Consider the following 16,929-nt stretch of genomic DNA (forward strand, 5'->3'; position numbering starts at 1 on the left):
GGAGTAGTGTCCAAAACTAAGAAAGATTGTTTTATTCTTCTACAGCTTGTTTTATTGAACCTTTTCCTAGCTAGCACAGAAAGCAGAATTCCTTCCACCTTTTACTTCCCTCCCTCATTTGTTTGTGCATGTGTGTGTGCGCTTGTGTAGGTTTGTCTACAAATGACCTGCACCATCTCTTCCTGGCTAATTTCAAGCAAGTTAAACATCTACTCTGTTTTTTTAAGTAGCTATATATGTTCCATAACTTTGGAATTTTAAACACTATTTTCTTAAAATCTCAACTTGCTTATTTGACCTCCTATTATTAAAGTAACAATAAAAGTATTGAGGAACAGTTGCTCTAAGCAAATGTAAGGCAAATCTGGGAGTGACTGTAGTATTTTTATCTTTTTTTACTTAGCATGTTACGTATAGTCAGCAATTTTTTCTTCTGCAGTTATGCAACACTTTCATAACAATTTCTGTCCATTCTGTGTAGATGCATTACTGTTCTTCCACAGAATCCCCATTAACATCAATGTGGTTTCTTGCTGATGCTGGAATATGCTTATGGCAGTCACTATATTTACCTGGAATGGAACCAGAAATAATCAGGGCCCTCAAAACTAAAAATACAGCTTACCGGAGCTTGAGCAAAAAGAGCTGTCCATCCCTAGTTAAAAAACTTAATGCGGTTTTTTTCCATAGCAATTTGGGAGAGATTACGTGAACAGGAGAAAGCTATATTGATCCCCAGGAATTGGCAGGAGCTAGGGAACCTGTTGTTTTTGGTGTTTGTTTTAACTGCTTTATGGATTTCTTTTTGGAAAAATCAAGCTGTCTTGTAAATGGAGCAGCACATCCGCCCCATTCTGAAAGGGGAAGCTGCTGTAGCTTGCAGAGATATTCTCGTGTCAGGATTGTATCCTCAAGGGAGTACAGCCTTGTGTTTCCTAGTTACAGCAGAAAGGGGAATAAAGTGTCTGTGGAAAACCAATTCCAGGAGTTTCCACTTCAGTTAGTTGGTTACTCTAGCAAGCAAGGAGGGCTTTTTGAGACTTTCTTTAGCTCTGTAGGCGAAGCAGGGAGAATCTCAAAATGTCTTAGTGAAAATCTATTTCAGTATTGTTTTCTACAGATAATCACAAAATCATAGAATGGTTGAGGTTGGAAGGGACCTCTGGAGATCATCTAGTCCAACCCCCCGCTGCTTGAGCAGGGTATTCTACAGCATGTTGCACAGGATCATGTCCAGGCGGGTTTTGAACGTCTCCGGAGAAGGAGACTCCACAACCTCTCTGGGCAACCTGTTCCAAGTGAAAAAGGCTGTACCATAGAGCTGCATTTCTGCAAACTCTAAGCAAAATATGATAGTTTAAGTTCCTGGTGGTTTTGCCCAAGCACTTTTGGTGGCATGGGTCCCGTCAGGACAGGGGCAGGACCAATGCCCATAGCGCACAGTGAGCGGTTCAGCCTGTGACACGGCAGCATTGCCCTCACAACCACTGCGAGGTCAGCAGCAGTCACAACCGCGCTGCCAGAGGGGTTGTGATGTGGCGCTGTACACCGGGAGATGCTGCCAGTTCGCCCTGGCTGCCGCTAAGCTGCCAGCCCCTCTTAGCCTCCTCTATCTGCCCAGTGAACCTGAAGAGCTTGAGAGATATTGTGTTGCTGGGCTGCAAATCCCCAGATCCCAAATGCCAGCAGCAGGGTAACGTGCAGTGTGATTAATAACAGTAGAGAAATTGGTGCCTCCGTAGTCCCTCCTGTAAATCCGTACTTTTTAATCGTATCTTATTGCTCTAAAATATACATATATATATGTTTAACAAAACAGTGAATGTTGGTGCAGTCCAAGCTTTCTAGTTGTTGTGTCTTGAGGACAAGTCCAGACCTTCTTGGAAGACTTATTTCCAAATTTCAAGCTCTTTGGTTTCTTGGGTAAATTGCAAGATCTGCATTTTAAAGGCAAGGCACACGGAACAAATAATCAGCCACAGTGGGCAATAAAGCTCAGGAACATTTCGGTACATGGTGTACACCCAAAAAAAGCATTTGGCCTGTTGCCTTCTGCCACAGTTGGCCCTGGAGGCTACAGCTTTTTTTTGTGTCATAAAACAAAGCTGAAAACCCTGCCTAAGAAAAATGTGCAGAATCCAACACAAGAATTTTTAATGTTATGGGACACACAGGTGTCCTGACTTTGTTCCTGAGCTTTATCTCTGTTTGGGACTGATTACTGGTTCCGTGAGCCTCAGCTGTCAAAGGTTTGCCACAGAAGGGCTGTAAAGCCCTAGTACTCCTGTGGCTGTAGACACACCTTCAAACACAGTATCCATTAAGCAATGTGATCATGTTTGAGTGGTTCAAACACGGGCATCTCCATCGTGCTGCCCAACACTTTATGTGACTACTGCATGCAAAGCGTTCTGCTGTGATGCAATACTTAGAGGATTCATAGCTGTGATTTTTCACACCAAAGCAGGTCCCTCTCAAGCAGCAGAATATGAGTTATGAAAGCCTCACTTCATGAAATGTTCTCTACAAATGTTCTGTATAGCTTCATGCACTACTTTTCTTTAGTTTTTCTTCAGAGAAGTAAAATAAGCTCTGTTAAATGGTTGGATCATACTAGGGGTGGCAAAGTATGGCATTTCTATCAAGCCTGTTTTAATACACCTGACAGTTCAATCAACAATTATTAGCCAAAAATATCCTCAGCTAGGAAGCTTAATAATTGGAAATTAACTGTAACTGCCTGGAACTCTCATCTTTTCCTCTGCGCCATAGTTTCTTATGCCTAGAATCTTACCACAGTTCTTTAGGATTGTAATTATGTGCTGTTGTACAGGAATATACAAAAGGTTGTTTTATTTAAGTGAGAGGAAAATAGTATATTTCTAATCTCAAATTTAAATGAACCATAAACAAATTTAGAATATTGTTATGACTATTTTAAATACTGCAAATCCAAACAGGCAAATCTTTTACTGTGTGAATATATGTGAATATATATGAATATGTGAATACATATTGTTAAACTGAGCAAATGAGGTTAAAATGAAGCTTCTTTTTAAATCCTATTTCAAATCTTTTCTTTGTTACTAATTCTCACAATCCAGGAGGAATGATATCCAGACTATATGAGAGATCAAAGTCCAGTAGTGTTTGAGCTTCTCTTCCCTGATAAATAGGCTATGTCTCAACTTCTATTGCTTCTTGCTGTTCTGCTGTGTTTCCAAAAGACTAAATTTCTGTTTAGCTTTTATGTTCAAAAAAAAAAAAGAAAAAAAAAAGAAAAAGAAAGAAAAAGGTAGTTTCAGGTAAGAGACAACTAAAGCCAGAAAATATGCTAAACTTGAGTTACAGTCTTAATCTGCATGATCTTAGATTCTGTTTCAACAAAATTCTTTCTTTCTTTCCCTGCTGATTCTGGAGAAGGATGTGCAAGTTCTTGTTCAATCTTGCTACCGGCAGATTTTTTACTCATAAAGCAGATGAAAAGTTTTGCCTCTCCTCTAATGGTTTCATATATACCAAACCACTGTGACATCTTGCCTTCAGACTTTCCACGGCTCAGAAAGATTCATGAAGGCCTTTGCAGCAGCAGCTGACCATCTTAGGTGGTACAGAGCTGGCCTCTAGCTTCACCTCAACAACAGCCTTTTTAAGAATAACTTGCTTGAATAATCTGAGCTGTTTTCACAGCTATCTTATTCTTTGAGTTCAGTGATGAACAAACAGAAGCCCTGAGTGAGTGGGATTCTTCAGTAGACCTGTAATGACCTGCAGTCACAGTTTATGCCTCTGAGGCTCACCTCCAGAATTTATTGTGTTTTCTGGAAACTATTCTATCCCGTCATTTGAACTTGCATGACTCGGGTGGTGGCATATACCTGCACTGCTGATTCCTCTTTTATTTGCATCCTAGCATCCAAGCATGGCTTCAGACAGTCCAGGCAGTGTAAGAAACCATTCCACTCTCCCTGTTTGTCTCCAGCAAGAGACCAGACAGCTGTTTGTCTCCAGCAGATCCAGACAGCTCTTTCCTTGCCTGGGTGTACTTAGCTCGTCTGTGGGCAAACAGCCTTCGGTCTCTAAATTTCACTTCAGTATACTGCAATGTCAGTTTACGCTGTCATTTCGCTTTAACTTCCAAAGGCAACATATTAAGGTATTTATAGACAATACTCCTAAATTGTACTATATAAGCAAATATAGTGAATGGAGTCTTGTGTCAAATATGGTGACATGTCTTCCATGTGCCCTGAAACAGATAAGTTTTGAAATGAGTACGTCCAACATCACAGTCACTTGTTAATAATCTTTTTGTCAGGAACCCAGATAAGATAAAACATCTGAATCTTTTTGCCAGATTAAGTGGGAGTTTGAAAACTGTATTCCCCAAAAGCACTCTGGAGTTATCAGGGTTGGGAGCGGTCTTGCTTTAAGTCTTCCACAAGGTGACTGTATATGCACAGGCAAGCATTTGCAGAAAAAGCAACAGTTACTGATCAGTCCTTGGCAGTACTAAATGTCTGTTGAACATAAGCAAGCATGTCAGACTTCACAACTCCCAGCTTTCATACAGCTTCAGACTCCTTTTGGCTAAAAAGATGTTGAACTAGAAAAAGAACTAGGGGCATAAAATTCACTTTGCCCTTTCTATGTCATATTCAAAGATCAGGAAGAAATGTGAATGTTTGCCTTGGGACGGCTAGGATTGAAAGTGTCTTAAGTGTGTGGTAAAAATGCATATCTGCCTTGTCTATATATCTAAATTTGGCACATTTATTTTCTACACAGACGAGGAATTAATATTGCAATGACTAGATGGCTTTCTGAGATCCGCTGAGATCCGTTTGGTCAAATGGATCTCAATCTCATTTGCTATGGAAGTAATCTTCCTTTTGCACAATTTTTGAGTCAAAAATTTATACAACTTTTGACCTGAAAATGTCTTGGCAATTTTATTTTCCTAATTTGAAGTTATTAATAACTCTGCCCTTCTTACTACAAAGCTTTGTAATCTGGTGGATGGATGATTAGAAATCAGATAATATAACTCCTTTTTCTGGATCACTTAATGTAAACACAGCAAGTTGTGTCTCCTTTTTAAGTACTTTATTTTGATTACAGTTAGTTTAAACCATTAATGCTGCGGACTGTTATGTTTCCAGGAGAAAATGCTACTTGTACCTTGATCCATATACACCTATTTCATGTCCTAGTTTTTATCAGTCTGACAGAATTCTCCTGTTCTTTTGGGGGATGATGACCAGGTAGGGAGGGGGTTGAACTAGGATTGAATTAATTTATTTACTAAATCATAATTTACCAAATGTAATAAATCATAAATGTAGATACTATAATCCTACAAGTCATGTTGACTGAGCAAATATAGGAAACTGTTTCTCACCTCTCAATTTGACCCTATGTACCTACACACCTGGTTTTTCCCTAGAAGGTCTAAGACCTAGACTCTATGTGCCATTTTCTGTCCAAATGCTGTAAAAGTGGTCTGCATAGGCACTGTGGCCATTCGTCTGGGATTCCCAGACATCTAAACTACCCTGGCTGCCAGAGTGTGTAAACTGCCACTGACAACAGTACAGCAATAATTATGTCTAAAAGCAGGAGTCTGTTGCCAATACTGGTAGGGGTGGCAGGCTGGACTGACCACGCATTTGATATTCTTACCTGTCTTACATTTACCATATAGATTAACGCTCAATCTTCCAAACGTATGTATACAATCAATAGCTGAAAAAATGGAAAGGCAAGGCTCTTGCTCTTAAATTATTCTTCAGTTCCACACGTGGAAATTTTTCACTACTTTGTTAATTACATGATTTTATAATTCAGAAAATGTATGTATTGAACATGCTTCCAATCCACAATATAAAAAGGAAATGAGGTTATCATGAGCAAATATATTTTTAGGTCACCAAAGAGTAAGTGAGTTTTGTTATATTTGGACTATAAGAAGATTTTTTTTCTACAGATCTATTACATTTGCTTGAAAATTAAAAGACAAGTCAAATGTTTATTAGGCTTGTGATAACATGTAAGCACTTTGCTCAGGACTTTAGTCCCTAACTTCACCATTCCGCACAGAGGAAAAGCAGTTATTTTTCTGTTTTCCCCTGAGTCATCAAGTTGCTGAGTAGCCTGTTCTCTTGATCTCTACTTCACATCATTTAGAATATAGACACTGACTTCCAGATATTGGAATAGATAGATTTTGGGCAGGCTGTATAATTTGTAGGTGTATTGCCAATGATACTCATAATTTCTTTTGTATAAGGGGCTTGCCGTATGCTACTCTCTTACCTAAATTGCGCTTAACTAATCAAGTGCTGTTTATTTTCTCTAGGGAAAATTTGATGCCTGCTTTTAATCCAGGTGTCTAGGCAAAGTTGTGTAAAATGCATCACTTAATATTAGTTCTGGTGGAGGAAGGCATTTCTGGAAAGAAAGGTGGAATATTAAATTTCCAATTCATTTGCATAGTAAATAAACTTCATTTAATATAGACAAAACAGGTTTGTATTGGCAATTATATGGAGTATTTCGTTTTAAACAGTTGACATCATTTAGAAGCCAAGAGCTTTAGTGTAATTATTCATTATAAACAGCTAATAAATTTATTGGTCTCACACTTCATAAAAATGAATCTGTCTGTCTGAAAACCGGTAATGACACACATTGTTCTACTTTTTCATAAGCAATTTAATTGCCTTTGCCTTTGGTGCGGTGATGGACACTGAATGCTATAATATCATTAACTGCATGACAAGAAACTGAGTTGCAGACTACAGGGACAAGAGCTTCAATACAATCCAGTATATTAAGATGTTAATAATGTAATTATAATTTATAAGGTTTATAATTTGAATGTGATACTGCAGAACCTACTTTCTCAGAAGAAGAGAGAAATTGCACTTGGTCGTGATAAAGGCAAATTGTGACTGATTGCATTGTTGTTATTATTTTGCCTGGGTTTTACTTTTTATTATCGATCATTCCTTATCGATTTGAAGGAAATCAGGGTACAGAGATGTGAGGAGAGTATGTACAGCTGAGTCTTGTCCCAGAATAGATTTCGAATGTCCAGCAAAACCTGGATGCAAGATCTAGATGTAGTGATGTTGAAACCAAAAATGTCCTATTTACTCTAAATGCAGAGAGGGTGTGTAAATTAAATATAAATTACACACTCAAAAGACATGAATTCTATGAAGAAAAATGAAAACATCAAGTTCTGTGAGAAGAGGTTAGCTGTTTCTTTAAGAGATTTAATTGTTGGATTTACGTGGCAAAAACAAGTTTTCACCTTTTATTATCTGTCAGAATGGCCTTAAGTATTAAAGCTAATGCTCTAACACACTAGTACATAAGTATTTATCCTACTTTGAAATTTTTTATTTTTTACAAGGTGCTAATTGTACTGAATCAAGTTGACAAAACTGCATAATTTTTAGGTTAATATTAGCATAATCCTACAGTTCAGTGTTTAGCAGCAGCAGAGACATAAAGATTGCTCAGTACTTTTGCAATATGAAGAGCAACACTGTATGTCGCTAACAGTTATAATTTCCATAGCACAGATCATGACTTTTAGGAAGGTTTATCACTAATCACATTCTTAATAGTGAGTGCCAACTGGCTTCTAAGTATAATTTTCCTGTGAAGTTTTGCTGCAGCAGAACATATCATAGAAATGGATTTCATTGTTTCAAAATATCAAGGAATGAGTTCCAGCGTAGTTACAAAATTAAGATTATTTGCTTGTACCCTAGCTCATGTTTGTGACTATCCATCATTCATTGGTCTTTTTCTTTATATCCTCTACCACTGCAAGGCTTCTCCAAAAGACTAGTCTTGGGACATGTTTAATCACAATGTATAGAGTTCCACTGAAAGCATACCTGCACTGGGATTTGTAATTTTTTTGTACACTGTCATGTACTATACTGCCAAAGAATATCAGATTTTGCTTACAGCTAATCTGATGGGTTTTTTTCCCTAGTCAAGTCCAAAGATTTAGTAGAGTAATAATCTTTGAAGGAGAGAAAGCGCCAGTGTTTTTATGGCTGATTGTAAATTGTGCTACATATTTTCTCAGCAGTTCTCTTTGATTGCTTTTTGCCTTCGAGAAGCAAAATAAATCCATTATGGGCTACTGAGAAAAAGAGGAAATTGCTCAGATTGAGTTTAGCTCACCAAGCCATTGCTGAATGTGTTCCCTTCTGGAGTGTCAGTGCCTATAGAAAAGGTTAGGCAGGTGTACTGGTTGCTTTTCGCTTGTCAATTCTAGCATATATTCAAATTAGAGGAACAGAGGATCATGCTTCAGAGCTCATCTACAATGCTTAAGCCCTTTACAATGTATACGTAAGTAATATTGTGTAGCCTGTAGTCCATACACAATCTTATGCTTGGCTTCGGGGTACCCTACAATATCTTCTCAGCAAGCATAGGCTGGGGAAAACAGGACAGGATAGCATGTCAAAGAGGAAAAACTGCTAAGATATCAAACTATCACCTAATAGCCAAACCATCCCAGCACATGTCCGTCAAAGGAAAGAGATTATGTAGAGGAAGAAACAGGTGAATGGATTCACCGGGTTTTTCCAGCTCAGTATTTTGTCTCTGACAGCAACCAAGAGTATAAGAATTGCCAGGCATGTGATGGTACTCTCCTAACCTCCTAATTGGGTGGCTGGGGATTCCTGAGGCAGAGATGGTCTTTTCGAGTTTTCAGTCTTCAGAGGATTTTTCTTTCATGAACTCAACTTATAATTTTTTATCATCCGCAGTCTGCTGTGCAAGGACTTTAACATCTTAGCCACTCAATGTGCGGAGTTAATTAGCTTTCTCCTTTCATGGGTTTTGAAATTGCCACCTGTTAACAGGTCTGCGAATGTTAAAAAAAAAAAAAAAAAAAAAAAAAAAAATGAGAGAGAGAGAGAGAAAGGGAAGGAAAAAAACCATCTCCTTTAAATTTTAAAGAGCCGTTCAAAGTATTACTGAGAAATTACACAGCTGTAGCAGTGACTGCTCTCACTAATGTATGCAAAGGACATGTATGGTCCCATAAAATGTGGTGTGAGCAGGAAGGTGCATGGCGATGATCCCCTTTCGCCACCCGTTTGGAATGGAGCTACTTCTGCGCCGGAGTCCTGGATGCAGCAAGGACTGCATTTTCTTATCAGTATAACAGCAGCTGAATACAGCTAATTGCTCAGGGAATGTTGACTTTTAATGTGTTTGCCTGTCCATAAGTTCCCTCTGCCTTTTTACTGATGTTTAATGTTGGTTTTACTTTATCTTTTACTGTACTGAGGGCAAAAATTTTTTTCCAGGATGTGAACAGTAAGTATTAGTAAGTTCTAACTATGCATGTTTCCCCATGGCAACTTTTCACTTTATTTCTCCTAATAACTTTTACTAGCCAAAGCGAGGGGAGGAAGAATGGAGATTCAGGTTTGCAACTGCTGGAATGCAGATTTAGTGATGCTGATACCAACTCCTACTGCATTTTTGCATTTGAGCTTCTAGTAAACTTCCTCATGCTGAGAAGAGTAATTTCATTTTTTGAAGAATAGGAGGAAATCTGTTTTAAAGTAGTGGCTGAAATGAGAAAATGTACTGGATCAAAAATAAATAAAGATTTTAGCTATTATTTTCTAGGGGATTTTTTTAAATGTAAAACAAGATTTTCCATTTAATTCAGATTAAGGTAGTTAAAAATAATTATTAAAGCTTGTCTGTCAGTTAGGGTTTTGTCTGGTTTTGAAAAATAAATTATAATAATGGAAAAATTGTCACAATCATTTTAATAAATTAGCTAGGCAAGTGACTGCCATTTTTAAGAGGCTCGATTTGCTTACAGTGTCGCTAGGAAATGCAACATGCTTGGAAGATCTTGTACAGTTCGTGAATTCACCTGTAACAAAATATAGCTGTCCTAAACATTAAATAGGAATTTACATGCACTTCTTCCCAGTAATTTGAACATACATAAGATTTTTTTCTGTCATTATGCAATAAATTCAAGCATATATGCAATAAATGCAATAAAACATTCAAGCTCATGGTTTGAAAATTGTGAAGTCGTCAGCTGACATTACTTGATAAAGAAGGAACAATTCAAAGGACACAGTTGAGAGGGCAAAATCAGTAACAAATACCTGGACTACCTGAAGGAAGGAGAAGTGAGGCATAGAAGAAAACTGTGGTGATGCAAGATCTTATATTCATATCTAAGATGTTTTATAACTATAATACTTTTAACACTTTTTGAGGTGTATTTTTCAAAAGAAACCCCTCTAATGAATGCAATAACAATATTTGGAGTGCAAGATCTCTGCTTAATGTTGAAAGATGTTTTGCAGTACTTATTTTCTTGCCTCAATTACAAAATCCCAACAATTGCTATGTCTAGAAGTTACTATAAAACTTTGTATGTATCTTTCTTTCTTAAATAGATCCAGGTTTTGTGTATTTTATTTCTTTATCTTTTCAGACAGTTTCTTGGTTGATAAGACTGAGTTCTAAAATAAAATCTATGGGAACTCTATTTAAATTACAGCTTTATAGTATACTAAAAACTTACTTCAGCTTTCATTATAATCAACAAAGATTACATTGACTTACATTGACTTACATTGACTTCAAGGGAAAGGCAGTAAGCCCACAAAGCATAAAGGATTCATTACATAAAATACCTGCCGTACTTAAGTCTTTTTTCCCCAGGTTCTTAGTTTTTTAACTAGTAAGACCATGTATTTTGAATATTATGAAGAATTATTTTGTCCCAGGCTGTATCTCTCTCCATCTTTACTTGGCATCATTATTGATGGCATGGCTGATTACTTGGTCATTTGGTCCTAAGCACTGGCATACCCTTTATCATGGCTTCTTTGGACATCCAGTCGTATTAAAATCATTAAATAAACAAAAATATTCTGATCTATTCTGATCATTTTTATGTGTCCATTTCTAATAAAGCCAATTATTATAAAGTCATTAGTCATTTATTAGAATGGTTTGGGATGTGTCTTTAGACTGGGTAGGACTAAACAATAGCTATTGCAAACTATTACCTCAGGACCCATGAATCAAGTTCTGTTTGAGGAACAAATAAAGTGATTCACAGGTGGTTAGGGGTCTACTCTTCTATGCAGGATTTAAACTCTGAACAGTCTGCTCTGTTCTTTTAATGTGTTTTTAAAAGTTGTAATCAAATAGTTACAATTATTCTTTTTTATCTTTATCATATTATGACCAAACCTCTAGAATAGTCTAATGGACATTCTTATCTCAACTGCTTTCTGTGATCAGCTTCTTTTAAAATAGAAATCATTGATGGAGATATTTAATTGTGCTTTTTTCTCTGTTTTCTATTTTCTCTATATTACAATTAGTGTAACAGAATAAGTACAAAGTTACCATTCAACTGTTTGCCCAATTTTATTTTGTATATTAATCAAAAGTCGTTACTTTTTGGAGTAGGAAATGCATATTTATAGGGGTATGTTCATCAAAATGAATCTTTTTGATCTATCAGAAAAGGAGGTCTAGAGAAAAGTATATGTCCTTATATAGATGGTTACAAAGGGATATTCATACTTTGTGGCATTAAAAGATTTTAAAACATGAAAAGCAAGCTGGAAATGTGTAACAAATTACAGGAAATAAAAAAAAAAATACATATGTTCTTCCAAGAAAGAAAAATGATAATGAAATGGAAAACGTGAATGAGTATCTTTGTTGTCATCCTTTAGGTACATCCTAAAACTTATTATAAGCCCACAAAGGAGGATTATTAAACTAAACAACAGTAGCATGTTTAATAATGATCTGATAGTAAACTATCCTAGCTAATCTCTGATTAGTGATCACATTTCAACAGCAATCCAAAACATAGGATAACTGTATTCCTTAAGACATTGGCTATCCATAAAATACACAAATTCTGCCTTCATGAATACTTGACAGTGGCTAAAGCGAACAGATTTTGAATGAGAAAATTAGTAAGTTATTCTGGGCAAAGACAATTTAGATCTTTCCTGGGCCCTAGAGATACTTACACAGTCTTGTAGACTGCAGATGTGGTAGCAATTTTTTTCATCTTTGCTTATTATTTGAAACTCCATTTTTAAGATTTTAGTATTGTTTCAATCATCCTTGTACTTCAAGTAGTTTGATTTTTGCATTGCTATCTTCATCAAATAGTCCGATTTAAGTGAAATATAGACATATAAAAGAATAAAATAAAAGTAGAGGGAGTAGTAGAGTAAGGGGAAATTCCTTTGAGGGGAGTTGCATTTTCATTGCAATAATAACAGATAGACATTTGTATCCATTGTGGGAGAAGGAGGTGAGCAGAAAAAAAAGGTTTCCGTTAGTAAAACTAGGGCAGAATTCTACTATATACTTGAGTTTCTTTGGGACAGTTTTTCATCACAGCAGGTTTCATTAAAAATGTAGTCTTTGGCATCTGTATCGCATATAATATTACAATTCATATTTCTACAAAAGTCCTTTAATTACAACAGGATCATGAGACTCAGGCTGGGAGCTAAGCACTTCAAGAAGGTATCTGTTGTTTTTTCATCCTCTGTCTTTCAATATGTCAGGTCAGGGGGATCTTTTAAGCTATTTTCTCTTCGAAAACAGAATGGAAAGCGATTTACATTCACAACACACAACTAGTGTGTTCAGTTGAAGTGAGTGATTGCCATGTTGGTAGCTACAGCAAATGCCTGAGATGTGATATGAGCTTTTCATCAGTAGTGGTGCTTTCTTCATGCTAGGATCTAAGCATATTGGCAGAGAACGATATCCACTTACCCTGTGGCCTGTAAGTGTTAAGCCTATGATGTGAATTATTGTGAACTAGTAAGGATTTTAATTTAAAAGGATTTTTTGAGTCTTGGGGTTCATTTAAAACATAGGAAAGGATTAAAAACTGGAGAAGATACTGATCTGTGGCACATATGCTTAGTAACATTTTCAGTGGTTGGCAGTACTACCATGTTTCCGTCTGATAGAACTAATAGAAATGTTAATACATCATGCCATCCAACTTACATATATTGTAACCCGAAACATTCAACATTTTTCCTTTTTTTTCCTGTAATCAGATAAGGTATCAACAGGTAGTTATTTCTTCTCCTTTTATACTTTTAGACGGTTTGACAAGTCTCTGGAAAAGTGGCGGCTTTTTCATTCAGACATGAAGAACTTTAATGACTGGCTGACTGAAACAGAGCAGAAGCTCTCAAGAGCACAGGTAGAAGCTGGAGACGTTGGCCATGCCAAAACCAACCAATTTCTCCAGGTATGATTTAACTAATCTATTTCCAGCTTGTTTGCAACAACTAGAAGTTTGCAGGTATGGATTCTCTCTCTATACGACTTTACTGTTCAGCTGAGATGTGTTTCTAATGTTGACTACCCAGTGATAGTTTTGGTAAGATGTTTCTGTTGTTCTTTTTAAGTAAGAATTTTGAGCAATTTCCTTTAAAATACATTTAAAAAAATAAATAAAGTGTATGTCAAAATAGCATATTGCAGTACGCTGTGGTTAGAGATTTGGTTGGACTTTAAATAAAGTGCCCACTAATTTACATGTGATGTTTATGACCAGCAGAATAAAAGTATCAGGTTTTCTCTTTAAATCCTGTGGAAAAAATGTGATTAGCTATTGAGCTCAACAAGAGAGATTCCATGGATGGTCTTGCAGGTATCTATCTTGCTTATTTTGCCTGTTTCATGTTCTAATCAAAGATTCTTGAGGATGCTTTTTTGTCAAACGCAGAGTGACAGAATAGCCACTTAGTTCTTATGTGTCCAGTTCCAATTTGTATGCTTTTTGTCTTGCAAGCTCTTTGAGCATCATAAGGAAAATAAGAATTCCTAGTTTCTTGGTAGTTTATTTCATTTTCCTTCTGTTTGATTATAACTATAATGGGTATCAAGAATTAATTCCACATTGGTGTTTTGCAAGCTGACAGGTTCAGCTGAGTAAAATGGCTTGACTAAATCTCAAGATTCACGTTATAAAATACTACCTGTGCATACGAAAAAAAAATCTGCTAAAATAATCACCATTTGTGCATGTGAAGTACTAAATTGAATTACTGGATTTCAGGTTAAAAGAAGTTAGGTCTACATAATGTCATAGATACAGTTTTGTTCTGAATGCAAGAAAGAACTGATCTAAAGTGCACGTAAAGGAGGGAATAACTGTACACGTTAGGAGTTATTCAACATCAATTTTGGAAAAATCTATTTCTATGTTCTCAGGGCGACCAAGTATTTTATATCCCTCTGAGCTAGACTCTTTGGCCTTCTACTATTCTACCTTTTGCCTAAGGTTAAAAAATCCATGCCTTTTTGTTTTGAATATTTAAAGTTACCCTTTTAAGATTTATGTTCTCATTTCTTAATTGTAAAACTGCAGAACCAAAAAGCATACTATATCATTCTGTGCAGGTGTAAAAAATACTAAGTTTGAAGTAATATCTTCAGCTGAAAGAGTTAAAATAACAGAAAAATTATTTTTCAGTAGATGACTATCATCACTTTGAAAATCGAGTAGGTCAAAAAGTGTTATCAGTGAATTAAAGATGCTCTTTAATGCTCATGTAAAAGGTGACAGAGGTCATGTGTATTTCTAGACCCTTGAAATTTTGTAACCCTTTCCCTGTCCCACAGTTTTAACCATTTCTTTGAAAAACACATAAAATACTTAAGAATTGAGTATCTGTATGAATGCAGTACTGTGGCCCACGTTCTTACCTTTTGTTCTGCTTGACCTCGTCTCTGTCAATCCTCTTTTCTGCTCTACGGTAGCTATCCTTGAGCAGCTTCAATGAGCACTTAGAAAAATCTTTCTTTCTACCTTCTTTCTAGCCCCTTTCTAAATTGATATTTTCTCTCTAAAATGAGGTTGATTTCTGAGGATGCCCAGACAAGGATAAGATATTCCAGAAGCATTAAAAATCCATTGGGTGCTAGGACATCCACAGTCCCAGTAGATTAGAAATATAATTTTCCTGTCATCCCTGAGAAAGAAGTTCATATTCAACTGAACATCCTGCTGAAAGACCCTGAGATAATGTCCTGTCATACAGAAGCTCAGATTTCATTGTAGAACAAGACTGCTTCTGTTTTACATTTCTTTTTGATCTAGGCTCCTTCTCATCTGTTACCTATCTGTTATTTTCCTACAGAATATACGAGGATATATGCAAATTTGTCTGTATTATGTGTTTACAAGCTAAAAGCAAAAGTAAGGGGGGGAAGTAAGCTATACTTTAAAGAAACCTTAAAACAAAGGTTTTAAATTTAATATGAATGGAAAAAGCGCATATAAGCTGGAAGAAAATGTCTCAATTTTTTGCTAACTTTTGAAAGTTGCTTTTGTTCTTTACTGAAAGAAAACCTTTTGAACGTGTCTGCAAAAATGAATTTTTACCAAGTTTCTCCTTTTGCAATACATCAAGCTTTTCCTTTCTTCTTTTTTTCCCCTTGCATGAGAAATCCCAGGAACTCATGAATTTGTCCCTCAAAAACTTCATTTAAGTCAGTACAATTTTGACAAAACTTCTCTTCTGATGAAAATTTACACAGTTTGAAAATATTCCAACCAACTGCAAGGATGAAGACCAAGTGTTAATTATTAGTATTTATGTGTGAAAGAATATTTCCTCTAAAGTTTTCTTATCACTATTTTCTTCATTGATTCTTTGTCTTATGGGTTAGAAGAAAGAGTTTGTAGGTTACAACAGCGTATGTTAATAATGCAGTGTGAAATGAAAGTCTGTTGTTTGAAAAGTATTAGCTTCTCTGAGGCGTACAGAAGATCACGAGAATCTCCATTAAGTTAAGCAGTTAAAACAGCTGAGCATTTTGACTTCATAGATTAGCAACTTGTTTTATTAATGAGATCATGCTGGCTAGTGAACCATATTCAAAATTAACAGAATTTGTTTGAAAATGCTTTTACAAGCAAGTGAGTAGTCTTGTATTTGACAATTGAGAAAAAAAATGACATTAAATGTTCTCATGTGTAATACTATTTCTAGGTAGGACTGCTTTGTAAAAGTGAAGATTAATGCATTCATTAACATTCAGTAAATACAAAGTCAAATGTTAATGTAAAATGAAACAGTCAACAGTACAATTAGGTGATTCTGTTAATATAGGCTAAAAAGTAATTACATTCTTCTAGATGGATTTTCTGTTTTTTTTTTTCCTTTTTGCTACACAATGTAGTGAGATGATATTAAGTAACATTTATGCATTATATATACTGTGAACAAAAACTAGTAATAGAATTGTTACGTTTCAGGTCAGTTCATTGTTGAATACTCTTATTGCGAATTTTTTGCTAAGACTTTTTGAGAGCAGAACTTTGGCTGTTGAAAAAGAAGGATCCCATTTCAGTCTTAAGAAATTGTAATATCCTTCATTTATAATTAGGAGATATAGTCTTTAAAATGATATATTAAAGATAGTACATCACATAGTACCTTTGAAACATATTGAACTTTGCCTTGAAAGTAAAGATTTTTTTCTTTTTTTTTCTTTTTTTTTTCCCTCATTATTCAGACTGAAAGGTTTTTCTGTATATTCACTGCTTAATGCTTGGAGACTTTCTTTGAACTAAATCACAGTCCTAGCACAAGAACGAGTGTGTATAAACTAAGTGCAAATGTCTCTACGGAAAAAGTTAGTTTTCTCTGTTCCCCAGTGTTTATCCCCTTCTGTACTTATATGCAGCAATTTTGTCCCCTATGGATCTCATTTTGATAAACCAAAACTGCAGTTTTCTAATCTGCTCTCATATGCTAAGATGTCGGATTGCCTAGCTATTTCTTATGTCTATTCTTCTTCCCAGAACACGAGTTCTTAAAACAGTGTGCGATT

General features: G+C 35.9%; 1 protein-coding gene across 10 annotated transcripts in view; it reads left to right on the forward strand.

Moving 5' to 3' along the window:
- DMD (dystrophin) overlaps positions 1-16,929 on the forward strand; it is a 1,316,389-nt gene that overhangs the window by 668,716 nt on the left and 630,744 nt on the right. For all 10 annotated transcript variants that reach the window (XM_062600033.1, XM_062599961.1, XM_062599984.1 and 7 more), the window contains one exon: positions 13,183-13,333. In XM_062600033.1, coding sequence (XP_062456017.1) covers positions 13,183-13,333 — 151 coding nt within the window. The remainder of the gene's footprint in view (positions 1-13,182; positions 13,334-16,929) is intronic.

The sequence above is a fragment of the Rhea pennata genome, chromosome 1 (genome assembly GCF_028389875.1).
Source record: "Rhea pennata isolate bPtePen1 chromosome 1, bPtePen1.pri, whole genome shotgun sequence".
NCBI lineage: Eukaryota > Metazoa > Chordata > Aves > Rheiformes > Rheidae > Rhea > Rhea pennata.